The sequence below is a fragment of the Struthio camelus genome, chromosome 28, assembly GCF_040807025.1.
Source record: "Struthio camelus isolate bStrCam1 chromosome 28, bStrCam1.hap1, whole genome shotgun sequence".
Taxonomy (NCBI): Eukaryota; Metazoa; Chordata; class Aves; order Struthioniformes; family Struthionidae; genus Struthio; species Struthio camelus.
Genome location: NC_090969.1, coordinates 2758503 through 2786468, shown reverse-complemented (window position 1 = coordinate 2786468; position 27966 = coordinate 2758503). Strand labels below are relative to the sequence as shown.

The 27966-nt window shown below is 69.1% G+C and overlaps 1 protein-coding gene across 3 annotated transcripts; it reads left to right on the top strand.

The window, feature by feature from the left end:
* Positions 1–5815: 5815 nt before the first annotated feature.
* PDE1B (phosphodiesterase 1B) lies at positions 5816–27661 on the top strand. Of its 3 annotated transcripts, XM_068921428.1 has the most exons (17): positions 5816–5829; positions 5998–6138; positions 14851–14964; positions 15043–15225; positions 18207–18273; positions 20155–20271; positions 20465–20605; positions 21239–21339; positions 21965–22090; positions 22234–22335; positions 22932–23052; positions 23358–23439; positions 23550–23676; positions 23975–24111; positions 24407–24521; positions 24615–26542; positions 27153–27661. In XM_068921428.1, exons 2-15 carry the CDS (start codon positions 6002–6004, stop codon positions 24502–24504), a joined length of 1653 nt encoding a protein of 550 aa, XP_068777529.1. In that variant the 5' UTR covers positions 5816–5829; positions 5998–6001; the 3' UTR covers positions 24505–24521; positions 24615–26542; positions 27153–27661. The 3 variants fall into 3 exon arrangements, with proteins under 3 accessions (XP_068777529.1, XP_068777528.1, XP_068777530.1); XM_068921427.1 differs by lacking the exon at positions 5816–5829 and having other exon boundaries at positions 5969–6138; XM_068921429.1 differs by lacking the exons at positions 5816–5829; positions 5998–6138 and adding an exon at positions 13730–13860.
* Positions 27662–27966: the final 305 nt, after the last annotated feature.

The following is a 27966-nucleotide window of genomic DNA, read 5'->3' as shown; positions in this document are numbered from 1 at the left end:
GCTGTCATCAATCATGATATTAAGCAGTAACGAGCTGCTAATGCTCCCTGCCGGCAGCGGCGGCGGCTCGCGGTGCGGCCGTGGCCCGCGTGCGCCCGCTCTCGCCGCCGCCAGCGGCCCCCCGAGCCCCGCGTGGGGCTGCTTCGCACGGCGGCCCCGGGTGAGTCGCGGCGCCCTGCGCGTGCAAAATAGCGGGCCGTCCCCGTGCGAATCAGTGCGATGTGCTTGTGCAATGCCATCCTCACGCAAATCAGTGCGATGTCCTCGTGCGAATCACTGCACCGTCCCCGGGTGAATCACTGCACCGTCCCGCTGTGAATCACTGCACCATCCCCGGGCGAATCAGTGCATCATGCCTGTGCGAATCACTGCACTGTCCTCGTGCAAGTCAGTGCACCATCTCCGTGCAAATCATTGCACCATCCCCATGTGAATCACTGCACTGTCCTCGTGCAAGTCAGTGCACCATCCCCGTGCAAATCATTGCACCATCCCCATGTGAATCACTGCACTGTCCTCGTGCAAGTCAGTGCACCATCCCCGTGCAAATTGCTGCACTATCCCTGTGTGAATCACTGCGCCGTCCTCGTGCAAGTCAGTGCACCATCTCTGTGCAAATCATTGCACCATCCCCATGTGAATCACTGCACTGTCCTCGTGCAAGTCAGTGCACCATCCCCGTGCAAATCATTGCACCATCCCCATGTGAATCACTGCACTGTCCTCGTGCAAGTCAGTGCACCATCCCCGTGCAAATTGCTGCACTATCCCTGTGTGAATCACTGCGCCGTCCTCGTGCAAGTCAGTGCACCATCTCTGTGCAAATCATTGCACCATCCCCATGTGAATCACTGCACTGTCCTCGTGCAAGTCAGTGCACCATCCCCGTGCAAATCATTGCACCATCCCCATGTGAATCACTGCACTGTCCTCGTGCAAGTCAGTGCACCATCTCCGTGCAAATCATTGCACCATCCCCATGTGAATCACTGCACTGTCCTCGTGCAAGTCAGTGCACCATCCCCGTGCAAATCATTGCACCATCCCCATGTGAATCACTGCACTGTCCTCGTGCAAGTCAGTGCACCATCCCCGTGCAAATCATTGCACCATCCCCATGTGAATCACTGCACTGTCCTCGTGCAAGTCAGTGCACCATCTCCGTGCAAATCATTGCACCATCCCCATGTGAATCACTGCACTGTCCTCGTGCAAGTCAGTGCACCATCCCCGTGCAAATCATTGCACCATCCCCATGTGAATCACTGCACTGTCCTCGTGCAAGTCAGTGCACCATCTCCGTGCAAATCATTGCACCATCCCCATGTGAATCACTGCACTGTCCTCGTGCAAGTCAGTGCACCATCCCCGTGCAAATCATTGCACCATCCCTGTGCGAATCATTGCACTGTCCTCGTGCAAATCACCGCACTGTCCTGGGTGCCCTGGCGCCAGAGCCACCCTCCGCGTTGAGCCCTGCTCCCTGCTGGCTCCGAGCCCCCCGAAAAGGTCTGGGGGACCCCAAAGTGCCCGCAGCGGGCACGGGGCAGCTGCCACACAGCGGCCCTCGCTGCTGACCCCGGGATGGTGGCAAGATCCCCGGGGTCCCTTCGCCCCGCAGGACACCCCGGCTGTGAGCACCCCGGGGTGCTGCCCTGCCACCCCTGCGCGGCGCAGGTGCTGCCGGGTGCCGCACACCTACGCCGTTACATAAGGGCTTATTAATATTCCCCGGGGGCTGCGGCTCGGCGCGGGCGGCGCGAGGCCACGCGGGTGCCCCCGGCTCTGCCGGAGGGATTAGCGCCGTGTGCCGCCGCACCGGGGCTGGCACCCACCCCGCGAGGTGCCAGCCGGGCACCCAGGGTCCCCGCCGGTGGCACCCGGCGGGTGTCGTGGCCGCGGTGCTGCCCCGGCCGTGGCCGCGGGGACGCGGCGGTGGGGTTTGCTCTGAGCGGCTGGTGCAGAGGTGGCGCTGGGCCGTGCCCGGGCACCCCGGGGCACCCCACGCCGGCACCCCGGCACCCCAGGCCGGACCCGGACGGGCCGTGGGGTGCAGCGGGGAGGCCCTGGGGCAGGGCCTGCGTGGGGCAGGGGGCAAGACGTGTGCACGGGGATGTGCCGTGGGGATGGAGCGTGCACGGGGCCACGTGGCGGTGCAAGACGTGTGCACGGGGCCGCGCAGCAGGGGACGGAGCACGCACGGGGCCACATGGCGGTGCAAGACGTGCGCACGGGGCCGCGCGCCAAGGGATGGAGCGCGTGCACGGGGCCACGTGGCGGTGCAAGACGTGCGCACGGGGCCGCGCGCCAAGGGATGGAGCGCGTGCACGGGGCCACGTGGCGGTGCAAGACGTGCGCACGGGGCCGCGCGGCAGGGACGGAGCGTGCACGGGGCCACGTGGCGGTGCAAGACGTGCGCACGGGGCCGCGCGGCAGGGACGGAGCGTGCACGGGGCCACGTGGCGGTGCAAGACGTGCGCACGGGGCCGCGCGGCAGGGACGGCGCGTGCACGGGGCCACGTGGCGGTGCAAGACGTGTGCACGGGGCCGCGCGGCAGGGATGGAGCGTGCACGGGGCCACGTGGCGGTGCAAGACGCATGCACGGGGCCACGCGGCAGGGACGGAGCGTGCACGGGGCCACGTGGCGGTGCAAGACGTGTGCACGGGGCCGCGCGGCAGGGATGGCGCGCGCACGAGGCACGAAAGGTCCTGGAAAGGTCCCAGTGCCGCGGCTCCGCTGGCCGGAAGTGATTCCTTGATAAATGAGAGGCGAAGCTGCCCCGGGGCCCGGCAGCACGACCCGGGGTGATGAGCGGGCCAGGCCTCAGCACGGCAGCGTGGCCCCGGGCGAGGGTCTCGGCCCGCTCAGGGCCAGGGGACGTGGGGGGTCCAGGCCCCTCCGTGGCCGTGGGGCTCCGACCCCTTCCCGGGCTGCCGAGCCTCGTGCCGAGGCCACCGGGGATGGTGACGAGGCCACCGGGCCCCGGCGGGGGGAGGCAGTGGGGTGCGGGTGATGCTGGGGGCTCTGTGGGGCATGTCCCCCCCTCCCAGTCACCCCTTCGGGGACCTGGGGCACCTGAACACCCCCTCCCCCAGCCCCTTTGGGGTCCCAGGGAACTTGTCCCCCCCCATAACACCTTAGGGCTCTGGGGCACTTGTCCCCCCCCAGCCCCTTTGGGATCTTGGGGCACTTGTCCCCCCCCAGCCCCTTAGGGGTCCTGGGCACTTGTCCCCCCCCCAGCCCCTTTGGGTCCTGGGGCACTTGTCCCCCCCAGCCCCTTTGGGTCCTGGGGCACTTGTCCCCCCCCCCAGCCCCTTAGGGGTCCTGGGCACTTGTCCCCCCCCCAGCCCCTTAGGGCTCCTGGGGCACTTGTCCCCCCCCAGCCCCTTAGGGGTCCTGGGGCACTTGTCCCCTCCCAGCCCCTTAGGGGTCCTGGGGCACTTGTCCCCCCCCCAGCCCCTTTGGGATCTTGGGGCACTTGTCCCCCCCCAGCCCCTTTGGGGTCCTGGGCACTTGTCCCCCCCCAGCCCCTTTGGGTCCTGGGCACTTGTCCCCCCCCCAGCCCCTTTGGGATCTTGGGGCACTTGTCCCCCCCCCCCAGCCCCTTTGGGATCTTGGGGCACTTGTCCCCCCCCAGCCCCTTTGGGGTCCTGGGCACTTGTCCCCCCCCAGCCCCTTTGGGTCCTGGGCACTTGTCGTCCCCCCCCAGCCCCTTTGGGTCCTGGGCACTTGTCCCCCCCCCCAGCCCCTTTGGGATCTTGGGGCACTTGTCCCCCCCCCAGCCCCTTAGGGCTCCAGGGCACTTGTCCCCCTCCAGCCCCTTTGGATCCTGGGCACTTGTCCCCCCCCCCCAGCCCCTTAGGGGTCCTGGGCACTTGTCCCCCCCCCCAGCCCCTTAGGGCTCCAGGGCACTTGTCCCCCCCCCCAGCCCCTTAGGGGTCCTGGGCACTTGTCCCCCCCCCAGCCCCTTAGGGCTCCTGGGGCACTTGTCCCCCCCCAGCCCCTTAGGGGTCCTGGGGCACTTGTCCCCTCCCAGCCCCTTAGGGGTCCTGGGGCACTTGTCCCCCCCCCAGCCCCTTTGGGATCTTGGGGCACTTGTCCCCCCCCAGCCCCTTTGGGGTCCTGGGCACTTGTCCCCCCCCAGCCCCTTTGGGTCCTGGGCACTTGTCCCCCCCCCAGCCCCTTTGGGATCTTGGGGCACTTGTCCCCCCCCCCCAGCCCCTTTGGGATCTTGGGGCACTTGTCCCCCCCCAGCCCCTTTGGGGTCCTGGGCACTTGTCCCCCCCCAGCCCCTTTGGGTCCTGGGCACTTGTCGTCCCCCCCCAGCCCCTTTGGGTCCTGGGCACTTGTCCCCCCCCCCAGCCCCTTTGGGATCTTGGGGCACTTGTCCCCCCCCCAGCCCCTTAGGGCTCCAGGGCACTTGTCCCCCTCCAGCCCCTTTGGATCCTGGGCACTTGTCCCCCCCCCCCAGCCCCTTAGGGGTCCTGGGCACTTGTCCCCCCCCCCAGCCCCTTAGGGCTCCAGGGCACTTGTCCCCCCCCCCAGCCCCTTAGGGGTCCTGGGCACTTGTCCCCCCCCCCCAGCCCCTTAGGGGTCCTGGGGCACTTGTCCCCCCCCAGCCCCTTTGGGGTCCTGGGCACTTGTCCCCCCCCCCCCCAGCCCCTTTGGGGTCCTGGGCACTTGTCCCCCCCCCCAGCCCCTTTGGGTCCTGGGGCACTTGTCCCCCTCCAGTCCCTTTGGATCCTGGGCACTTGTCCCCCCCCCCAGCCCCTTAGGGGTCCTGGGGCACTTGTCCCCCCCCAGCCCCTTTGTCTCCGCGGGGGGCCGAGCCGGCGCTGGGCGGGCGGCGGGGCCGGGCCCCCCCCCGCCGCCCCCGCCTCTCCCCGCCCTCCCGCCGCTGCCGCTGCCGCTGCCGCTGCCGCCTCGGGCAAAGTTGCCGGGAGCGCCGGTGCCTCGCGGAGCGGCGCCGCGGCCGAGGCAGCGCCGGCAGCAGCACCGGCAGCACCGGGAGCAGCACCGGGAGCAGCACCGGGAGCAGCACCGGGAGCACCGGGAGCACCGGGAGCAGCACCGGGAGAAGCACCGGGAGCACCGGGAACACCGGGAGCAGCACCGGGAGCAGCACCGGGAGCACCGGGAGCACCGGGAGCAGCACCGGGAGCAGCACCGGGAGCAGCACCGGGAGCACCGGGAGCACCGGGAGCAGCACCGGGAGAAGCACCGGGAGCACCGGGAACACCGGGAGCAGCACCGGGAGCAGCACCGGGAGCACCGGGAGCACCGGGAGCAGCACCGGGAGCAGCACCGGGAGCACCGGGAGAAGCACCGGCAGCACCGGGAGCAGCACCGGGAGCAGCACCGGGAGCAGCACCGGGAGCAGCGGGAGCAGCGGGAAGAGCACCGGAGCATCGGGAGAACCGGGAACACCGGGAGCACCGGGAGCACCGGGAGCACCGGGAGCAGCACCGGGAGCACCGGGAACACCGGGAGCAGCACCGGCAGCACCGGCAGCACCGGGAAGAGCACCGGAGCATCGGGAGAACCGAGAACACCGGCAGCACCGGCAAGAGCACCGGAGCACCGGGAGCACCGGGAGCACAAGAGAACCGGAAGAACCGGGAGCACCGGCAGCAGCGGCATCACCGGGAACAGCAGCGGCAGCAGCGAGAACACCGGCAGCGGCAGCAGCAGCGGCAGCACCGGCAACCCCGAGAAGAGCACCGGCAGCACCGGCGGCACCGGCGGCAGCGGCAGCACCGGCAGCACCGGCAGCAGCGGCGGCAGCGGCGGCAGCGGCGCTCGGGGCGCTGCGGGCCGCGCATCCCCGGTAGGAGCACAGCGCAGCGCGGCCCCTCCGCCGGCCCCGCCGCCCCCCGGCCCGCGATGCCATCTTAGCTCGGGGCCGCCCGGGCCGCCGCCGCCTGCGCAGCCGCGGGGCAGCGGGGTTGGGGGGGGCCGCCGGGGGGGGGGGCCGGTTCTCACGCCGCCGCCGCAGGGCCATGGAGGCGCCGCGGAGCCTCCCGGCGCTGGAGCCCACGCGGGACCGCGACGCGCTGGACGCGGCCGGCGGCTGCCCGTCGCCGCTGGAGCTCAAGTCCGCCCCCGGCAAGAAGATCTGGGTCAAGCTGCGGGCGCTGTGAGTGACCCCGCCGCGGGCAGCCCTCGAGACCCCCCCCCACTCGGGACCCCCACCCCACTCGGGACCCCCCACTCATTCGGGAACAACCCCCCTACTCGGGACCACCCCACACCGCAACCAGGATCCTTCCCCTGGGACCCCTCCCCACCCCACTCGGAACCCCCCACCCCACTCGGGACTCCCCACCCCACTCGGGACCCCCCACTCGGGACCCCCCCAGTAGGACTCCCCACTCTGGAACCACCCCCCTACTCGGGACCACTCCACACCCCAACCAGGATCCTTCCCTTGGGACCCCCCCACCCCACTCGGGAACTACCCCCCTGCTCGGGACCACCCCCCACCCCACTGGGATCCTCCCTCGGGACCCCCACCCAGGATCACCACCCAACTGGGACACCCCCCACCCCAACCAGGATCCTTCCCCTGGGACCTGTCCCCAGCCCACCCGGGACCCCCCCACCCAGGACTCCCCACCCCACTCGGGACCCCCACTGTCCTGGAACCTCCCACCCACCTGGGACTCCCACCTGGGACTCCCACCCAACCAGGACCCCCCCACCCCAACCAGGACCCCTCTCCTGGGACCCCCCACCCCACTCAGAACCCTCACCCACCCAGGACCAACACCCGGGACCCCATCATCCTTCTGGGACCCTCCCCGAGATCCCCCACCCACCCGGGACCCCTCACCCACCTGGGCTCCCCCCTCAGGACCCACTACTCCAACTGGGACCCCTCACCCCCAACCAGGACCCCCCCACCCAACTGGGCCCCCCAAGTATCCTCCCCCCAGGACCCCTCCAGGACCCTGCAACGCACCCCACCGCCCCCATGCCCCAGCCAGACCCCCCCGGACCCCCAACAGCCCTGGGGCCCCCCGGTGCCCTCTACCCATGACCCCCCCCGAACATCACCCCACCCCAGCCGTGCGTCGCACCCCACTGCACCCATCTCCTCGAGACCCCCCCTCTCCAGGAGCCGGGTGCCCCCTGCCCGGCGCTGGCACCGACACCCTGGGGTGCGGGGAGGGGAGGGGGGGACCGCGCGCGCCTGCTCCGGGGACCCAAAGGGGCGCCCGCGTGCCGCTGCGCGCGTGCGAGGGCGTGCGAAGGAGTGCACGTGCACGGGGAGGCGGGGGGCTGCGGCACGTGCCGTGCTCCCGGCCCCCCCCCACCCACCACCACCCCGCGGGCACCCGTGGGCACCCCGCCGCTCGGGGTGCTCGCTGCCCCCCGGGTGCATCCTTGCTCCTCGCCGCTCAGGCTGCAAGCGCCGGGGTGCCATCGTCCCCGCGGCGGGCTGCGGCCCCCGCACCCGTCCCTGCCCCGGCGTGGCCCTGGGGGTGCTCGTGCGGGTGCAGATGGGTGCCCTTCACCCCCTGCCCCCCACCACCCCGAGGCACCCGCTGCTCCGGGGCGGCTTTGGCACTCTGCAGCATCCTGGGCGGCGGCGGCGGGATGGAGGGGGACGGACCGCGAGGCCGTGGGTGCCCCCTGGGTGCCACCCGATGCTTCGCCCCACGGCCCCTCCGCCCGCGAGCTCGAAAGCTTCCCGGCGGCTCCGCTGGCCCCGGGGGCACCCATGGGTGACCGCCGGCGGGCCGGGCCGCGTGCCCTGCCCCAGCGGCCTTGCACGCTGCTTTGCACCGGGCCTGACTTTGCATGCCCGGGTCGGGCACGCGCGTGTGCGGGCGGTGGTGGGCACGCGCGTGCACGGGCTGCCGGGCGCCTTCCCCCCCCTCCCCGACCCCCCCCTCCGCCGCAGCCCGCCCGGGGGAGGAAGCTAATAACGCTTTTAATGGCATTAAGAGCGCGGGGAGGCGGGTGGGAACGTGCCGGCTGCAGGGAGCGGGGAGGGGGGGAGTCGCGGGACGGCTCCGGCGCGGGACGCCGGGGTCCCTTGCGCCCCGGCGCTGGTGCACGCTGCGGGACGGCTCCGGCGCGGGACGCCGGGGTCCCTTGCGCCCCGGCGCTGGTGCACGCTGCGGGACGGCTCCGGCGCGGGACGCCGGGGTCCCTTGCGCCCCGGCGCTGGTGCACGCTGCGGGACGGCTCCGGCGCGGGACGCCGGGGTCCCTTGCGCCCCGGCGCTGGTGCACGCTGCGGGACGGCTCCGGCGCGCGACGCCGGGGTCCCTTGCGCCCCGGCGCTGGTGCACGCTGCGGGACGGCTCCGGCGCGGGACGCCGGGGTCCCTTGCGCCCCGGCGCTGGTGCACGCTGCGGGATGGCCCCGGCGCCCTCGAGCAGCCGCCCAGGATGCCTCCCCGAAGCCAGCGCTGGTCTCGCTTTTGCATGCGCCGATTATCTCCTCCCGCACCGTAATTGCCTAATAAATCGCTGGCGGCGGCGGCGGCGAGGGCTTTAATCCCCTGCGAGCGGCTCGCTCGGGCGCCCGGCGCTCTGCAAACCGCGGCGGCAGCCGGCCGCGTCCTGTGCTGCGGAGGAGCCACGAGCGCGTCCGTCCTTCGCTCGCCCCAAGGAGGACGGACGGACGGACGGACGGGGCTGCGGGAGAGCTGGGGTCCGTCGTGGCGACGGACGCTGCTTTCCCGGCGGCCGGGAAGGAGCCGGGATGTTGGGAGCGATGACTAACCGCAGCCTCCCGCCCCCCCCCGCCGACTCCATCCTTCCCGCAGAGCGTTTCCAGCCGCCAAACCTTTTCTCGTCCCAGTAGACCCGGACCCCAGCGGTCCCACGGCCCCTGCTGCCCCGGCGCCGTCCCAGCGCTCGTGACGCTGCCTCCTGGACAGGATGCGGACACACGCACCCGCACGGCCTTGCACGGCCTTGCACAGGCTCGCACGGACCTGCGCGACCTGGCGTGCATCGCCTGGCCTCGCGCGGCCTTGCGCAGACCTGGACGGTCCTGCACGGACCCGCGTGGCCTTGCGCAGACCTGCACAGCTTTGCATGGCCTTGCAGCCGCTAGCACGGACCTGCCAGGGCTTGCAGGGACCTGCCCAGCCTTGCACGGACCTGCCCGTCCGTGCACAGCCTCGCACGGCCTTGCACGGCCTCCTGCAGCCCTGCGCGGCCTCTCTCGGCCCTGCGTGGCCCCGCGCGGCCCCGCACGGCCTCCCATGGTCATGCACAGCCATGCACGGACCCATGGGGCCTTGCACAACCCTGCACGGCCTCGCACGACCGTGCACAGACCTGTCCAGCCTTGCACGACCCTGCACGGCTATACACAGACCCGCGCGACCTTGCACCGCCACGCACGGCCTCACGCGACCCTACATGGCCATGCCCATACCCATGCGGCCATGCACGGCCTCGCACAGACACGCACGGCCTTGCTCGGCCGTGCATGGCCTTGCACGACCCTGCACGTACCCACGTGGCCTTGCACAGCCGTGCACGGCCTTGCACAGACATGCACGGCCTTGCACAGCCATGCATGGCCTTGCACAGCCCCGCACGGCCTTGCACAGCTACGCACGGCCATGCACAGCCCCATGTGACCTTGCACAGACCTGCATGGCCTTGCACAGACCCTCACGGCCTTGCACAGCTATGCACGGCCATGCACAGCCCCATGTGACCTTGCACGGACCCGCACGGCCTTGCACAGCTATGCACGGCCATGCACAGCCCCATGTGACCTTGCACAGACCTGCATGGCCTTGCACAGACCCTCATGGCCTTGCACAGCTATGCACGGCCATGCACAGCCCCATGTGACCTTGCACAGACCTGCATGGCCTTGCACAGACCCTCACGGCCTTGCACAGCTACGCACGGCCATGCACAGCCCCATGTGACCTTGCACAGACCCGCACGGCCTTGCACAGCCCCGCATGGCCTTGCACGGCCATGCACAGCCTTGCACAGCCCCGCACGGCCGTGCACGCCTCCGACGGCCGCGGCCATCCGGCAGCCAGCCTGGCCCGGCCACCTCCCCGCCACGATCCCGGCAGCGGCATCACGCCGGCCGGAGGCAGCGCGGCGGGTTTCTCGCGCCCCGTCTGACAGCTCTCATTAGCGCTAACGAGGCGGAGGGCTGCCAGGGAGCAGCCGGCCGGAGGAGCCGGCAGGAAGCTGCCGCTGCCCAGCGCCGGCTTGATTTTTTAATAGCCGCTTGATTAAGTCGGGCACGGCCCCGCGGAGGGGCGGCCGAGCCGGGCGCTGTGCCGGGGTGGGGGGGGCCGCGGTGCTGCCGGCACACGGGTGCCACCGGCTCGGCGCTGCGCCCAGGGCTTTCCCCGCTGCCCCCGGCTCTGGAGGCTTTGCAGGCGCTCGGCGTCGCTGGCGGCTCCCCCCCGGCGCCCCGCGAGGCCGCTGGCCGCCGGCCAGGCCGGCCACGTCACGGAAAAGCCGTGTCGGCGGTGACAGGAGCCGCCGGCCCTGGGGGGGGGTCTCGCGCCCGCCCCGTGCCAGGTCGGCATCCTGGGTGGACCGGTGCCCGGGATGGGCGGCGATGGGGTCCCGATTTGATCCATGCCTGGGGTGGGCGGTGATGGGGTCCAGATCATGTCTGGGTGGCGGTGATGGGATCCCAGGCTGGTTTGTGCCCAAGGTGGGCAGTGATGGGACCTGGTGTGGTTGGTGTCCAGGGTGGGCAGCGATGGGTCCTGCTGTGGTTGGTGTCCAGGGTGGGCAGTGATGGGACCTGGTGTGGTTTGCGTCTAGGGTGGGCAGCGATGGGACCTGGTGTGGTTTGCGCCCGGGGTGGGCAGCGATGGGACCTGGTGTGGTTGGTGTCCAGGGTGGGCAGTGATGGGACCTGGTGTGGTTTGCGTCTAGGGTGGGCAGCGATGGGACCTGGTGTGGTTTGCGCCCGGGGTGGGCAGCGATGGGACCTGGTGTGGTTGGTGTCCAGGGTGGGCAGTGATGGGACCTGGTGTGGTTGGTGTCCAGGGTGGGCAGCGATGGGTCCTGCTGTGGTTTGCGCCCGGGGTGGGCAGCGATGGGACCTGGTGTGGTTTGCGTCTAGGGTGGGCAGCGATGGGACCTGGTGTGGTTGGTGTCCAGGGTGGGCAGTGATGGGACCTGGTGTGGTTGGTGTCCAGGGTGGGCAGTGATGGGACCTGGTGTGGTTTGCGTCTAGGGTGGGCAGCGATGGGACCTGGTGTGGTTGGTGTCCAGGGTGGGCAGCGATGGGACCTGGTGTGGTTTGCGCCCGGGGTGGGCAGCGATGGGACCTGGTGTGGTTTGTGCCCGGGGTGGGCAGTGATGGGACCTGGTGTGGTTGGTGTCCAGGGTGGGCAGCGATGGGACCTGGTGTGGTTGGTGTCCAGGGTGGGCAGCGATGGGTCCTGGTGTGGTTTGCGCCCGGGGTGGGCAGCGATGGGACCTGGTGTGGTTTGCGTCTAGGGTGGGCAGCGATGGGACCTGGTGTGGTTGGTGTCCAGGGTGGGCAGTGATGGGACCTGGTGTGGTTTGCGTCTAGGGTGGGCAGCGATGGGACCTGGTGTGGTTGGTGTCCAGGGTGGGCAGCGATGGGACCTGGTGTGGTTTGCGCCCGGGGTGGGCAGCGATGGGACCTGGTGTGGTTTGTGCCCGGGGTGGGCAGTGATGGGACCTGGTGTGGTTGGTGTCCAGGGTGGGCAGCGATGGGACCTGGTGTGGTTGGTGTCCAGGGTGGGCAGCGATGGGTCCTGGTGTGGTTTGCGCCCGGGGTGGGCAGCGATGGGACCTGGTGTGGTTTGCGTCTAGGGTGGGCAGCGATGGGACCTGGTGTGGTTGGTGTCCAGGGTGGGCAGCGATGGGACCTGGTGTGGTTTGTGCCCGGGGTGGGCAGCGATGGGACCTGGTGTGGTTGGTGTCCAGGGTGGGCAGCGATGGGACCTGGTGTGGTTTGCATCTAGGGTGGGCAGCGATGGGGTCCTGGTTTGGTCCATGCCCAGAGTGAGCAGCGCCGGGGTCCACCTCGTGCCTGGGTGGCAGCGATGGGGGTCCCAGTTTGTGCCCAGGAGCAGCTCCCGGGGTGGGCAGTGGCTGGGTGCTGTCACGCTCCCGGGTGCAGTGACACCTCCCTGCTCCAGCAGAAACCTGCCCAAATTCTGCCCCCCCCCCCGGCTCTGCCCCTCCTCCGGTCCCCGTCGCCTTGCCGGGCTGGGTCGTGTCTCGGCGCCGCAGCGGGACGTGGGCGCTGGCGGGTGCCAGGGATTAGCGTCCTGCCGAAGGCCTGGCTCTGCCCGCTCTGGCCGGGAAAACTCCCTCCATCGCCAAGCGCAAGCAGTTTCCGCTGTGAGCCGGAGCTGTTTTTAGTGCCTCTGTGTGAGTCCCACGCTCCGGCGGGCAGCGCGCGCGCCCTTCCCGCCGCCGTGCCAGCCGGGGATGGCGTGCGAGCAAGGCGGCTTGCAGCGGGAGACATGGCTGCGAAGGCGTTGCTTTCCCCAGGCGTCCAGATGGGATTCCCCCCCCCACCCCGTTCCCCGTTGCTGCCCGCCTCCTCCACTCCCCCGCACCGGTGTGATGACAGACACACGGACAGACAGACAGATGGCCGGGGGCCGGCCGGCTGCAGGCACACGCGTGCTCAGGCGTGTGGCAGACGGGAAGGGTTTGCCCGTGGTAGGGGGATGGTGAGATGAATGCCAGGCCCGAAACGGGACGTGAGACCCTCGAGCACCTACGTGCCGGTGTGGCGGACACGTGCGCGGGTGTGCACGTGCGCGTGGGTGCCCACAGCAGTGTAGCTGTGTGTGCACGCTCCATGCAAGCAGACGTGAGCGCACGTGTATGTGTGCATGTGCGTGCCCGCATGCAGCTGTGCACGCCTGCGTACGTGTGCATGCATGTAGGTACATGCGGATGTGCACGAATGCATACATGCACTGTGCACACCTGGATCTGCCCACGTGTGCATGCACCGTAGGTGCAGATTTGCCTGTGTGCCCGCATGCTGCATGCATGTCTGCGCAGCTGCGCATACCTATGTGCATGGTATTCGCACATGCCTGTGTGGTGCACACGTGGGCAGGCATGTATGTGCATGCGGGCAGGCATGCATGCATACATACACTGCACACCTGTATGTGCAGGCCTGCGCGTGTGCACACGTGGTGCCTGCATAGCCGTGCACGTGGGCAAGCGCGCATGTGCGTGCGTGTGCGCGCACCGCATGGGCAGACCATGGTGCATGCACATCTGCGCGTGTGTGCACATATACGTGCGTGATCAGGCCAGCCGTGCGCGTGTGTGCACACGGGTGCATGCCCTGCGTGCACCCACCGGGCGTGCGGGTCTGCCGACAGGTATGTGCGTGCGCACGTGTGCATGTGCGGCGCGCACAGGACAGGCACCTTCGGGCGTGCACGTGCCCGCTGCGCGCGCATTTGCCTTCAGGCACGCGCATGTGCACGCACGCGCCTGCCCACGCCTCTCGCGTGCGCCGATATCCCTCGCAGCGGTCGCCCCGTGTCCCCATCGGCCTCCAACCGGCCGGGCGGCTGCCCCCGTCCCCGCGTCCCCCCTGCAGGCGAGCGGCGAGGGACCTTGGGCCCCGGCCGTGTCGCAAGCGGGCCGGCGGCCAAGGGCCGTGGGCGGGGAGGGCCGCCGCCGTGCCTTGGCTCCGCGCGCCGGGCGGGCGGCCGGTTCTCGCGGGGCCTCGGCCCCCCCCCCCCCCCCCCGGCCGCGCTCCCACGCTCCCAGCAGCCCGGCGCTTCCCGCCGCCCATGGCACCGGGGGGGACCGCGGCGCCCTCGGGACCCCCGCCATGGCCGGGCTGGTGACACTGCGCCGTGCCCACCTGCAGGGTCCTATCCTCCGGTAAGTGCCCACCGCCCGGCTCCGGCGGCAGCGCCACGGCGTCGCCGCGGGGCCCAGGAGTCCTGCAAGGAGGGGGGGGGGCTGAGCCTCAGCTTCGGGGCCCAGCTTGCAGGAGGGAAACTGAGGCACGGTCAGGGTAGGGGGGGATTGTCACCCTGGGAGGCGCTGCGTGCCATCGCAAGGGACATCCCGGCTCCCCCCGGCGTCACGTCCCCGCTGACCCCGCTCCGGCGACGGGGACTTTGCTCCCGGAGCCGCCCGTGCTGCCGCCGGCAGAAGGGGACGGCGGTGGCCCGACGTGGCACCCAAGGGCCCGGTGCAGGGCTGTGACGCCCCCGTCCCCGGGAGGGTGACGCGGGGCCTGACGCGGCGCCCCGGGGCGCTGCCCAGGCGGTTCCCGCGGCCGTTTGCCCTTCTCCCCCCCGGCGGTTTTCGGGGCCAAAGGGAACAGTCGGCATCTTTTGCAATCGTCTTGAAAGGCAGCGACCGGCTCGGCGCGCTGAGCACCCGGCAGCTCTGGGTGCAGGGTGCTGGATGCTGGGATCTGTGTGCTGGGTGCAGGGTGCTGAGCTCTGGCTGCAAGGCGTCACATGCAGGGTGCTCAGTGCCAAGCGGCGTGGCGTTTGGTGCCTGGGTGCAGGACGCTGAGCTCTGGAGGAAAGGCGCTGGGTGCTGAGCGCAGGATGCTGGGATGTGTGCGCTGGGCAGGATAGGCGGTGCTGAGCTCTGGACGTAAAGTATTGCACGCAGGGGGCCGGGTGCTGGGTGTCGGATGCCGAGCTCGGGGCGAAAGGTGTTGGGTGCTGAGCTGGGGGGGTGCTGCCTGGAGGATGCTGAGCTGGGGGCGCGGGGCGGCTGGGATGCACGGGTGCACGGGAGCGCAGACGCATGGGGGCACCCGCTGCACCGACCTCCCCCCCCCCTTTTCCCCACCGACGGCACCGAAACGGCTCCGAGCCGGGCCAACCCCGGCGCCCGCGTGCCTTGCAGGCTGCGCTACATGGTGAAGCAGCTGGAGACGGGCGACGTGAACATCGAGGAGCTCAAGAGGAACCTGGAGTACACGGCGTCGCTGCTCGAGGCCGTCTACATCGACGAGACGAGGTGCGGCGGCGGCGACGGTGGGGAGCGCGGCGGCGGGCGTCCCGCCAACCTCCCGCCGCTCCCGCTCCCTTCTTGCAGGCAGATCCTGGACACGGAGGACGAGCTGCAGGAGATGCGCTCGGACGCGGTGCCCTCGGAGGTGCGCGACTGGCTCGCCTCCACCTTCACGCAGCAGGCGCGGGCCAAGGGCCGCCGCTCCGAGGAGAAGCCCAAGTTTCGCAGCATCGTCCACGCCGTGCAGGCCGGCATCTTCGTCGAGAGGTGCCTCGGCGGCGGTGGTGGGGGGGGGGGGACACTTGGGATGGGTGCTAGGGTCCCCTGGCACCCAGCTGTCCCCCAAGACCCGAGGTCTGTCGCCTGGCACCCAGATGCCCCCCGGCACCCTGATGTCCCCTAGCACAGAGGGTTGGTCCCCTGGCACCTAGGGTCTGCCCCCCCCCCCCACCCAGCACCTAGAGTCTGTTTCCTGGCACCCAGGGTTGGTCCATCTAGCACCCAGGTCAGTCCCCCAGCACCCAGGGTTGGTGCCCAAGCACCCAGCCTCTTTCCCCCGGTAGCCAGGGTTGGTCCTCCAACACCCAGGCTGGCCCCCAGCACCCAGGGTTGGTCCCTCCAGCACTCAAGTCTGTCCCCCAGCACCTGGGGTCTTCCCCCCAGCACCCAACTTTGTCCCCTAGCACCTGGAGCCTGTTCCCTGGCACTCAGAGTTGGTTCCTCCAGCGCCCAAATCTGTCCCCCAGCAGCCAGGGTCTGTCCCCCAGCTCCCAGGGTCTGTCCCCCAGCCCCCAGGGTCTGTCCCCCAGGCCCCAGGGTCTGTCCCCCATGCCCAGGGTCTGTCCCCCAGCTCCCAGGGTCTGTCCCCCAGCGCCCAGGGTCTGTCCCCCAGCTCCCAGGGTCTGTCCCCCAGGCCCCAGGGTCTGTCCCCCAGCTCCCAGGGTCTGTCCCCCAGCGCCCAGGGTCTGTCCCCCAGCTGCCAGGGTCTGTCCCCCAGCTGCCAGGGTCTGTCCCCCAGCGCCCAGGGTCTGTCCCCCAGCGCCCAGGGTCTGTCCCTCAGCCCCCAGGGTCTGTCCCCCAGCTCCCAGGGTCTGTCCCCCAGCTCCCAGGGTCTGTCCCCCAGCAGCCAGAGTCTGTCCCCCAGCTCCCAGGGTCTGTCCCCCAGCGCCCAGGGTCTGTCCCCCAGCAGCCAGAGTCTGTCCCCCCGTGCCCAGGGTCTGTCCCCCAGCTCCCAGGGTCTGTCCCCCATGCCCAGGGTCTGTCCCCCAGCGCCCAGGGTCTGTCCCCCAGCTCCCAGGGTCTGTCCCCCAGCAGCCAGGGTCTGTCCCCCAGCTCCCAGGGTCTGTCCCCCATGCCCAGGGTCTGTCCCCCAGCCCCCAGGGTCTGTCCCCCATGCCCAGGGTCTGTCCCCCAGCTCCCAGGGTCTGTCCCCCAGCTCCCAGGGTCTGTCCCCCAGCGCCCAGGGTCTGTCCCCCAGCTCCCAGGGTCTGTCCCCCAGCCCCCAGGGTCTGTCCCCCAGGCCCCAGGGTCTGTCCCCCATGCCCAGGGTCTGTCCCCCAGCTCCCAGGGTCTGTCCCCCAGCGCCCAGGGTCTGTCCCCCAGCTCCCAGGGTCTGTCCCCCAGGCCCCAGGGTCTGTCCCCCAGCTCCCAGGGTCTGTCCCCCAGCGCCCAGGGTCTGTCCCCCAGCTCCCAGGGTCTGTCCCCCAGCTGCCAGGGTCTGTCCCCCAGCGCCCAGGGTCTGTCCCCCAGCGCCCAGGGTCTGTCCCTCAGCCCCCAGGGTCTGTCCCCCAGCTCCCAGGGTCTGTCCCCCAGCTCCCAGGGTCTGTCCCCCAGCAGCCAGAGTCTGTCCCCCAGCTCCCAGGGTCTGTCCCCCAGCGCCCAGGGTCTGTCCCCCAGCAGCCAGAGTCTGTCCCCCCGTGCCCAGGGTCTGTCCCCCAGCTCCCAGGGTCTGTCCCCCATGCCCAGGGTCTGTCCCCCAGCGCCCAGGGTCTGTCCCCCAGCTCCCAGGGTCTGTCCCCCAGCAGCCAGGGTCTGTCCCCCAGCTCCCAGGGTCTGTCCCCCATGCCCAGGGTCTGTCCCCCAGCCCCCAGGGTCTGTCCCCCATGCCCAGGGTCTGTCCCCCAGCTCCCAGGGTCTGTCCCCCAGCTCCCAGGGTCTGTCCCCCAGCCCCCAGGGTCTGTCCCCCAGCTCCCAGGGTCTGTCCCCCAGCTCCCAGGGTCTGTCCCCCATGCCCAGGGTCTGTCCCCCAGCGCCCAGGGTCTGTCCCCCAGCTCCCAGGGTCTGTCCCCCAGCAGCCAGGGTCTGTCCCCCAGCTCCCAGGGTCTGTCCCCCATGCCCAGGGTCTGTCCCCCAGCCCCCAGGGTCTGTCCCCCATGCCCAGGGTCTGTCCCCCAGCTCCCAGGGTCTGTCCCCCATGCCCAGGGTCTGTCCCCCAGCAGCCAGAGTCTGTCCCCCCGTGCCCAGGGTCTGTCCCCCAGCTCCCAGGGTCTGTCCCCCAGCCGCCAGGGTCTGTCCCCCAGCTCCCAGGGTCTGTCCCTCAGCCCCCAGGGTCTGTCCCCCAGCTCCCAGGGTCTGTCCCCCAGCTCCCAGGGTCTGTCCCCCAGCTGCCAGGGTCTGTCCCCCAGCTCCCAGGGTCTGTCCCCCAGCTGCCAGGGTCTGTCCCCCAGCAGCCAGGGTCTGTCCCCCAGCTCCCAGGGTCTGTCCCCCAGCGCCCAGGGTCTGTCCCCCAGCCGCCAGGGTCTGTCCCCCAGCTCCCAGGGTCTGTCCCCCAGCCCCCAGGGTCTGTCCCCCAGCTCCCAGGGTCTGTCCCCCAGCGCCCAGGGTCTGTCCCCCAGCCGCCAGGGTCTGTCCCCCAGCTCCCAGGGTCTGTCCCCCAGCTCCCAGGGTCTGTCCCCCAGCAGCCAGAGTCTGTCCCCCAGCTCCCAGGGTCTGTCCCCCAGCGCCCAGGGTCTGTCCCCCAGCAGCCAGAGTCTGTCCCCCCGTGCCCAGGGTCTGTCCCCCAGCTCCCAGGGTCTGTCCCCCATGCCCAGGGTCTGTCCCCCAGCAGCCAGAGTCTGTCCCCCCGTGCCCAGGGTCTGTCCCCCAGCTCCCAGGGTCTGTCCCCCAGCCGCCAGGGTCTGTCCCCCAGCTCCCAGGGTCTGTCCCCCATGCCCAGGGTCTGTCCCCCAGCTCCCAGGGTCTGTCCCCCAGCTCCCAGGGTCTGTCCCACTGGCCCCCGCGCGCGCCCTGAGCCCGCGCCTCCCTTGCAGGATGTTTCGCCGGACGTACACGGCCGTGGGCCCCAGCTACTCCACCTCGGTGCTGAACTGCCTGAAGGTACCGCCGGCGCCCCGATTCCCCCCGGCCAGCTGCCCCCCTCACCCGTGGCCCCCTGGCCCGGTGGTGGCTGGGCACTGCCTGCTGCGGCACTGCCGCCCCGTCTGCACCCAGAGCTGCCAGGCCTCACTGGGCATTGCTGGGCATTGCCCGACACCGCTGGGCATTGCTGGGTGCCATGGGGTGTTTCTGGGCATTGCTGGGCATTGCCCGATACCGCTGGGCATTGCTGGGCATCACGAGGCGATTCTGGGCATTGCTGGGCATTACTGGGCATCACTGGGCATTGCCAGGCTTTACTGGGCATCGGTGGGCATTGCCAGATAGCGCTGTACATCTCTAGGCATTGTTGGGCGTTGTTGGGCATTGCTGGGCATTGCTGGGCATTGCTGGGTATTACAGGGCATTGCTGGGCATTGCCAGGCTTTGCTGGGCATTGCTGGGTATTACTGGGCATTGCTGGGCATTGCTGGTCATCGCTGAGCATCTCGGGGCATCGGTGGGCAACACTGGGCATTGCCAGGTACTGCTGTGCATCTTCAGGCATCGCTGGGCATTGCTGGGCATTGTCAGGTATTACAGGGCATTGCTGGGCATTGCCAGGCTTTGCTGGGCATTGTTGGGTGTTACTGGGCTTTGCTGGACATTGCTGGTCATTGCTGAGCATCTCGGGGCATCGGTGGGCAACACTGGGCATTGCCAGGTACTGCTGTGCATCTTCAGGCATTGCTGGGCATTGCTGGGCATTGTCAGGTATTACAGGGCATTGCTGGGCATTGCCAGGCTTTGCTGGGCATTGTTGGGTGTTACTGGGCTTTGCTGGACATTGCTGGTCATTGCTGAGCATCTCGGGGCATCGGTGGGCAACACTGGGCATTGCCAGGTACTGCTGTGCATCTTCAGGCATCGCTGGGCATTGCTGGGCATTGTCAGGTATTACAGGGCATTGCTGGGCATTGCCAGGCTTTGCTGGGCATTGTTGGGTGTTACTGGGCTTTGCTGGACATTGCTGGTCATTGCTGAGCATCTCGGGGCATCGGTGGGCAACACTGGGCATTGCCAGGTACTGCTGTGCATCTTCAGGCATCGCTGGGCATTGCTGGGCATTGTCAGGTATTACAGGGCATTGCTGGGCATTGCCAGGCTTTGCTGGGCATTGTTGGGTGTTACTGGGCTTTGCTGGACATTGCTGGTCATTGCTGAGCATCTCGGGGCATCGGTGGGCAACACTGGGCATTGCCAGGTACTGCTGTGCATCTTCAGGCATCGCTGGGCATTGCTGGGCATTGTCAGGTATTACAGGGCATTGCTGGGCATTGCCAGGCTTTGCTGGGCATTGTTGGGTGTTACTGGGCTTTGCTGGACATTGCTGGTCATTGCTGAGCATCTCGGGGCATCGGTGGGCAACACTGGGCATTGCCAGGTACTGCTGTGCATCTTCAGGCATCGCTGGGCATTGCTGGGCATTGTCAGGTATTACAGGGCATTGCTGGGCATTGCCAGGCTTTGCTGGGCATTGTTGGGTGTTACTGGGCTTTGCTGGACATTGCTGGTCATTGCTGAGCATCTCGGGGCATCGGTGGGCAACACTGGGCATTGCCAGGTACCGCTGTGCATCTTCAGGCATCGCCGGGCATTGCTGGGCATCTCTAGGCACTGCTGGGCATTGCTGGGCATCACTGGCATCGCCAGGTATTACTGGGCATCGCCAGTGTCGCCAGGCGTTTCTGAGCATCACCGGGCACCCCTGGCTGTCGCTGGGCATTGCCAGGCGTTGCTGGTGTGGCGGGGCATGGCCGGGCACCGCTTGGCACCGCCGGGCATCGCCGAGCCCCCGCCTGCCCTGGCGCCGGGGTAGCTGCCGCCCCCCTCTCTCCCCAGAGCCTCGACCTGTGGTGTTTCGACGTGTTCGCCCTGAACAGGGTGACGGAGGATCACGCCCTGAGGACGATCGTCTTCGAGCTCTTCACCCGGCACAACCTCAACAGCCGCTTCAAGGTGAGCCGGGGCCCACCCCGGGGTGCCCCCCCGCCGCGCACCCAGGCCTGGGCGTCTGGGGACGGAGGCGCTGTGGGTGCGCGCACAGATTTGTGCGTGAGTGCGTGCATGGCTGTGACCACGGGCGTCACCTGCACGGCCGTGCACGCAGTCGTGTGCGCTTGTGCGTACCTGAGCGTGCCTGTGCGTGCAGATCCCCACGGTGTTCCTCATGACCTTGCTGGACGCGCTGGAGGCCGGCTACGGGAAGTACAGGAACCCCTACCACAACCAGATCCACGCCGCCGACGTCACCCAGACCGTGCACTGCTTCCTGCTCCGCACCGGCATGGTGGTACGTGGCCGCTGCGGCGATGCGGGTGGCTGTGCCCACGGCTCTGGGGGTCCCCTGGACCTTGTCTAGTGTCCGGTGCTGGTCCCCAGGATGGTGTCCGGTCCAGCTGGTCTGGGTGATGCTGGTTGCCACGGAGACGGCGCCACCTAGCGACCTTGCTGTCACCATGGAAACGCTGTAGGGATGAGCAGAGGGGATGGGGCGGGAGCGGGGGTGACCCCCAGCACCTCCGTCACCCCCGGTCAGGGCTGCCGTGGCACCTGGGGACACACGGAGGGTCGTACACCCTGTCACCCGCACCGTACTCACGTACACACGCACGCAGTCACGATGGGTCTGTCGCGCGCGCAGCCGTCGCAGTCGTGCGTGGCCGTGCACACACGCAGTGACACACGTGGGGCCACGCGTGGCCACGCACCCACGCAGAGCCCCACACGTGACCCACACCCGTTCAGCTCCACGCCGCCTGCGGGGTGCCCCGAGGCTGAGCGTCCCCTGGACCGGCCCTGTCCCCCCTCAGGCTCCCCAGCCTTATCCCACCGAGGTGCCCCTCAGTGTCCCCCTGGGGTGCCTCTGGGCTGGCCCTGTGTCCCCCGAGGCGCCCGCTGTCCCTGACACCCGTCTCTCCCCCAGCACTACCTGACGGAGATCGAGGTCCTGGCCATCGTCTTCGCTGCCGCCATCCACGACTACGAGCACACGGGCACCACCAACAGCTTCCACATCCAGACCAAGTGAGGGCAGGTGGCACTGCACGGCATGGCACGGCACGGCGTGCTGCCGGTGCCGTGGGGACACGTGGGACATCGAGGAACATGGAAAGGGTTGGCCACCTGGCACCCTGGGGACACGAAGGACACCTGGGGTGCACCCCTGTGGCCAGGCATATAGATGTGGTGCACTATGGGGACATGCAGGACACCTGAGGGCCACCGATATGGCTGGGGATACAGATGTGGTGGCACTAGGGGCACACACAGGACACCTGGGTGGCACTGCTATGGCTGGGCAGCCAGACGTGCTGGTACTATGGGGACATGCAGGACGCCAAGAGGTCACCAGTGTGGCCACGGATGCAGATGTGCAGCACTACAGGGACACACAGGACCTCTGGGGCTCCCTGATATGGCCAGGGATACAGATGTGCTGCAACATGGGGACACCTGGGGGTCCCCGATATGGCCAGGAGTACAGATGTGCTGGTGCTATGGAGACATCCCCCCAGCTCGTGTCCCCTGGGGGGGGCTCAGCCTGCCCGTGGCCATGCAGGGCCCCCCTGGGCCACGGGTGCTGTGCTGTTGGCGGGTGCTGGAGTGGGGTGGCCGGGCGTTGGGGCCATGCTGTCCCCTCTCGCCCCAGGTCGGACTGCGCCATCCTCTACAACGACCGCTCGGTGCTGGAGAACCACCACATCAGTGCTGTCTTCCGCATGATGCAAGACGACGAGATGAACATCTTCGTCAACCTGACCAAAGACGAGTTTGCGTAAGGGCTCCGTCCCCGCCGCCGTCCCTTCCCCGTCCCCAGCCTGGGCACCCTGGGGAGGGTGCAGAGCTCCCCAGGGCTGGGGCCCGGCTGCGGCACGGCGGCGCTGACCGTGACGGTGCGTGTTTCTCTGTGCGGCGCAGGGAGCTGCGGGCCTTGGTCATCGAGATGGTCCTGGCCACCGACATGTCCTGCCACTTCCAGCAGGTGAAGTCCATGAAGACCTCCCTGCAGCAGCTGGAGCGGTGAGTGCGGGGCACGAGGGCCCCATGGGGACGTCTGCATGGATGTGCACGTGTGTGTGCAAAGGCGTGTGCACTTACATGAGCGCAACACGTGAAATGCATGTGCATTTACGGGTGTGCGTGCATGCACAGGTATGTGCACCTCTGCATGTAGGTGTGCAAAGTGTGCACACGTGCAAAGTGTGCGTGGGTGCATATTGCACTTATGCACATGTGTGTGACTGCGCGTGCACGTATGCAGCTGTGTGCACATGCGCTTGTGCGTGTGAGGGCATGTGTGCGTGCAAATATATATATGTGTGTGTGCATGCATGTGTGTGCACATGGGGGGGTGTGCATGCATGTGTGTGTGTGTTTATGCATGCACGTGTGTGTGTGTGTGTGTGTACGAGGAAATTGCAGGCAGGACTTTGACCAGCTTCATGCCCGTGATAAGGGACCGTGGATCGGGAGGGTGACGCTGGAGAGGGGCCACCGGCTCCGTGCACACCTCCCCGCGTGGGCCCGCTTGCACGTGTGCGAGCCTGCGTGGCCGGGCCGTGCTTGGGGCGGCGAGCGGGGCCCGTCCCAGCCTCACTGCCTGCCCTGTCCCCCAGGATCGATAAATCGAAGGTGCTGTCCCTGCTGCTCCACGCGGCCGACATCAGCCACCCCACCAAGCAGTGGACGGTGCACAGCCGCTGGACCAAAGCCCTCATGGAGGAGTTCTTCAGACAGGTATGCTCTCCCGGACTCCTGGGTCCCTTTTCACCGAGTAGGGTGACCTGGTGCAGCCCCAGGGCACGTGGCTGAGAGCCCCGGACGCCTGGGTCCCTAGTGTGGTGCATCCCCTGGAAAGCACCAGTAAAGTCCCCAGCTGGCTCCAGCAGGCCGATGGGAGGTTTGCAACGGATGGACGCTGCAGCCCTGCCCGGTCCCCATAAGCATCCCGGTGTCTCACCCAAATGTCCCCCAGCCACGTGGGGCTCCCCTGCCCCACGTCGAGCCCGGGTTGGATTATCGGGACCTTTTTCCCTTGCCAGGGCGACAAGGAGGCTGAGCTGGGCCTGCCCTTCTCGCCCCTCTGCGACCGAACCTCCACGCTGGTGGCCCAGTCCCAGATCGGTGAGCGGTGACGCAGTCCCGTCCCCGTCCCCCGCGCCGTGTGTGGCCCCCGGGGCCGGCCAGGGGCCGTTCACCCTCTGACCCCCCCCCCCGCTGTCCCCCCGTCGCAGGCTTCATCGACTTCATTGTGGAGCCCACCTTCTCGGTGCTGACCGACGTGGCCGAGAAGATGGTGTTGCCCCTCGTGGAGGACGGCTCCAAAGCCAAGGGCAACCCGGCGGCCAGCCAGCAAGCCAGGTCGGGGGGGCATGGCTGGGGACGGTCTGGATGTGGCAGCAATAAAACTCTAGCCACGGGGCTGGCACAGGGACACTGGGACAGGCCCGGACTCCTGGGTCCCGTTCCTAGTCCTGCCACGGGTCCACTGCATGGGGTGGGAAGCGCTTGAGATGCCCGGGCTCCACCTGGGAGGAGGGATAAGGAGGCACCCACCTATTTCAGGACCTGGGCTGGCCCGTGGGCACGTGCACCCTGTCCCCCGGGGTGCCGTGACGCTTCGGTCCTGCCCCGAACTCGCCGTCTTGCCACCCCGCAGCTCGCAGTGGCGGCAGCCGTCCCTGGACGAGCACCTGGAGCTGCGGGACATCAACGCGGACCTGGCCAGCTTCCGCTCCACCTGGTCCAAGTACATCCAGGAGAACAAGCAGAAGTGGAAGGAGCGGGCGGCCAGCGGTAGGTGCCGGAGGCCCGGGGAGGGGACCATCGCGGAGATGCACGGGGCCGGGTCTGTGCCGAGCATCCCTGCTCCGTAGGGATGGGACCCGCAGGTGGCTTGCGCCCCTGGGGTGCAGCAGAGCCCGGGAGGTGGCTCATCGCACCCCCTGACTCCCTAGGGACCCGGGGTGGCAGTAGACGGGGCAGACAGCTGGCCCATGTGTGAGATGAGTTGGGAAGGGCTCAGCCCCTGTGTGGGTGTCTCCGTGGGGCACCTCGTGGGAAGGGGGTTCAGCTGGTGTCTCGCCGCCAGGAATCACCAACCAAATGTCCATCGAGGAGCTGTCGCCGTGCGAGGAGGAGCTGCCGGCGCCCGAGAGCCGGCACAAGCAGAATGGCAACGTGGAATAGCACGAGGCGGGAGCGAGGTGGGCACGGGCACCCGGGCGCTGGGAGGAGGGTCACCCCGCTGGTGGCTTCGCTGTGACAGCCCAGCCCTGACTGTCCCCTCCGGACCGCAGGTCCTCGTCCGACTGAGTGATGCAGTTTAGTCCAAAGTCTTCGATGCCATCGAATTCAGCACCATTTGCAGGGAAGGAGCCGCCCGGGCCCGGGCTGATACAAGAATTAATGCCAACCTCCGAGTCAAGAGCATCCCTGACGTCACCGGCCGTTCGGCCTGGGGTCCCCGAGCCGCCGGGACCCGCGGGAGCCCCCCCGGCGGCCGGCTCCTGCAGCCACGTGCCGTCTGGCCGCCCGCGGCCGAGGTGATGCCGACCCGGCACCTCCGGGCCAGGGTTTTGCCTCCTCGGCTTTTTAAAATAGCTCATTCTCTCCGTGCCGGGATGCTCGGGGTGCGCTGGGACGAGGAGGTGCTGGGGGCTGGGTCGGACCCCTGGGAGGAAGCCGACGGTGGCGTTGGGGACGGCCACCAGCGCAGGTGGGGGACTGGGCCGGTTGTGGCCCCGCTGGGCAAAGGACGGAGGAGCCGTATCCGGTACGCTGTCACCCCGAGGAGGACCGGCCACCCCGTGCCCCCAACTCCTGCTGGGTCTGTCCGGCCACACCGTTACACCAGCCCCGCGTTTGCCGCCGTGGGTTTGGCCCCAAATGTCCCTGTGCCGTTGTCCTCATCCCCCTCCCGCCCCCAGCATTCGCCTCCCCCAGGGTGTTTCTGATGGAGGTGACAGACTTGGGGACAAATTGTGCCCTGCGTGGCCCGAGCATCCCCCGTCCCAGGGTGGCTCCCGGCTCTGGGCGAGCGCCCCTGGGCTGCCCCGGTTACGTGGCACGGCGCCACGCGTGCACGGCGAGCATGGCTTCTGCGTCACTCTGCAGTGGGGACCTGTCCCCACGCAGGGGCTGGCTTGTTTGGGGACAGGCCCCAGGCTGGCACTGGGTGCGGGGCAGGACCCCGCAGCCAGGCTGGAGGGGCTGGGGGACACCCAGCGCCTGGGGGCGAGCAGAGCAAGGGGTGCTGCCTGGATCGGCAGAGCCTGGGGGTGCCAGGGTGCGGAGGGACCCAGGTTTCCCTGGGGACAGTGGTGGGGAGAGGGTGGGGGGGTCCTGGGTCACCAGAGCTGGACGATGCCGTGTGTGACATTGCAGAGGCACCGGCGCTTCCCAGGGTCGCCCCGTGCCCCGGCATTGGGTGGCTGCACCCCGGTGGGTGGAGTGGGTGCTGCCTGTCGGGGTGGGCACAGGGGTGCGTGGGTCCCTGGCTGGGGACATGTCCCCATGGGGCCTGTCCCCAGGTCGGGTGGCCCCGACGGGTCCTCGGGATGTCTAGGTTCTCCCTGGAGCCCGGATCTTCCTCCTGCACAGCCCCCTGGGCTGCAGCCTGCACGCATCCAGCGAGGCCTGAGCACCCAGGGGAGCTGGGGATCGAGCGTCCCTGGCCTCGGCGTGCTTCTGGCGTCCTCCACCTCCAGTGTGTCTCCGGCATCCCCTGCCTCCAGCATGCCTCGGGCATCCTCCAGCTCTGGCATGCCTCCGGCATCCCTGGCTCCAGCGTGCCTCGAGCATCCTCCAGCTCCGGCACATCTTGCAGCAACCCCTGGTGCCAGCATCCCCGGCTCCGGTGCGCCTCGGGCATCCTCCGGCTCAGGCGTGCTTCCAGCATCTCCGGCTCCAGCATCCCCGGCTCCGGTGCGCCTCGAGCATCCTCCGGCTCAGGCGTGCTTCCAGCATCTCCGGCTCCAGCATCCCCGGCTCCGGTGCACCTCGAGCATCCTCCGGCTCAGGCGTGCTTCCAGCATCTCCGGCTCCAGCATCCCCAGCTCTGGTGCGCCTCGAGCATCCTCCGGCTCAGGCGTGCTTCCAGCATCTCCGGCTCCAGCATCCCCGGCTCCGGTGCACCTCGAGCATCCTCCGGCTCAGGCGTGCTTCTAGCATCTCCGGCTCCAGCATCCCCGGCTCCGGTGCGCCTCGAGCATCCTCCGGCTCAGGCGTGCTTCCAGCATCTCCGGCTCCAGCATCCCCGGCTCCGGTGCGCCTCGAGCATCCTCCGGCTCAGGCGTGCTTCCAGCATCTCCGGCTCCAGCATCCCCGGCTCCGGTGCGCCTCGAGCATCCTCCGGCTCAGGCGTGCTTCCAGCATCTCCGGCTCCAGCATCCCCGGCTCCGGTGCGCCTCGAGCATCCTCCGGCTCAGGCGTGCTTCCAGCATCTCCGGCTCCAGCATCCCCGGCTCCAGTGCGCCTCGAGCATCCTCCGGCTCAGGCGTGCTTCCAGCATCTCCGGCTCCAGCATCCCCAGCTCTGGTGCGCCTCGAGCATCCTCCGGCTCAGGCGTGCTTCCAGCATCTCCGGCTCCAGCATCCCCGGCTCCGGTGCGCCTCGAGCATCCTCCGGCTCAGGCGTGCTTCCAGCATCTCCGGCTCCAGCATCCCCGGCTCTGGTGCGCCTCGAGCATCCTCCGGCTCAGGCGTGCTTCCAGCATCTCCGGCTCCAGCATCCCCAGCTCTGGTGCGCCTCGAGCATCCTCCGGCTCAGGCGTGCTTCCAGCATCTCCGGCTCCAGCATCCCCGGCTCCGGTGCGCCTCGAGCATCCTCTGGCTCAGGCGTGCTTCCAGCATCTCCGGCTCCAGCATCCCCGGCTCTGGTGCGCCTCGAACATCCTCCAGCTCTGGTGTGCTTCCAGCATCCCTGGTGTGCCTCGAGCATCCTCCGGCTCCGGCATGCCTCTGGCATCGCTGGCTCCAGCGTGCCTCGAGCATCCTCCGGCTCCGGCATGCCTCTGGCATCGCTGGCTCCAGCGTGCCTCGAGCATCCTCCGGCTCCGGCATGCCTCGAGCATCCTCCGGCTCCGGCGTGCCTCCAGCATCCTCCGGCTCCGGCGTGCCTCTGGCTTCCCTGGCTCCCGCCGTCCTGCCCTGCTCTGTACATAGCCCAGCGCCCGGCTGCCATGGCACGTCCCGTGTGTGTTTGTACTTTTCTACCATGCGGTAACTTGTCGTGTCTCCGAGCTGGTCATTGCTGGCACAACTCCGCCTCGCGCCTGCCCGCACGCACGCATGCCAAACGAAGCGCTGCAGCTAACGAGCAATTAATAAACCGTATGCCACCACGACAGCCCGGTTCCAGCATCGTGTCCAACGGGGATGGCTCCCACGGGAACGCTGGGGCAGCAGGGGAATTGAGGGCTCGTGGTGGGGTGGCGGGGAGCCAGGACGCCTGGGTCCCCTCCCGGCTCGGGAGGAGGGAAGAGCAGGGGCAAGACGCCTCTAACCTGGGGCAGGAAGGCCAATGCTGTCCTCTGGGGTGGGCTGAAGCCTGTCGCTGGCCGGGTGCTGGTCCCTTCCCACCCAGAGGACCTCCCGCGCTGCCACCCATGCTCGGTGATGTTTGGGCAGTGCCCATCTCACCACCCTGGTG

What these genes read in the sequence shown, in the direction of transcription:
- PDE1B (XM_068921428.1), top strand. Translation starts at nt 6,002, where the DNA reads ATGGAGGCGCCGCGGAGCCTCCCGGCGCTGGAGCCCACGCGGGACCGC. An exon ending in TGGAGGAGTTCTTCAGACAG is followed by an intron (nt 23,053 to 23,357) that starts GTATGCTCTCCC and finishes TTCCCTTGCCAG; the next exon opens with GGCGACAAGGAGGCTGAGCT. An exon ending in GGTGGCCCAGTCCCAGATCG is followed by an intron (nt 23,440 to 23,549) that starts GTGAGCGGTGAC and finishes CCCCCGTCGCAG; the next exon opens with GCTTCATCGACTTCATTGTG.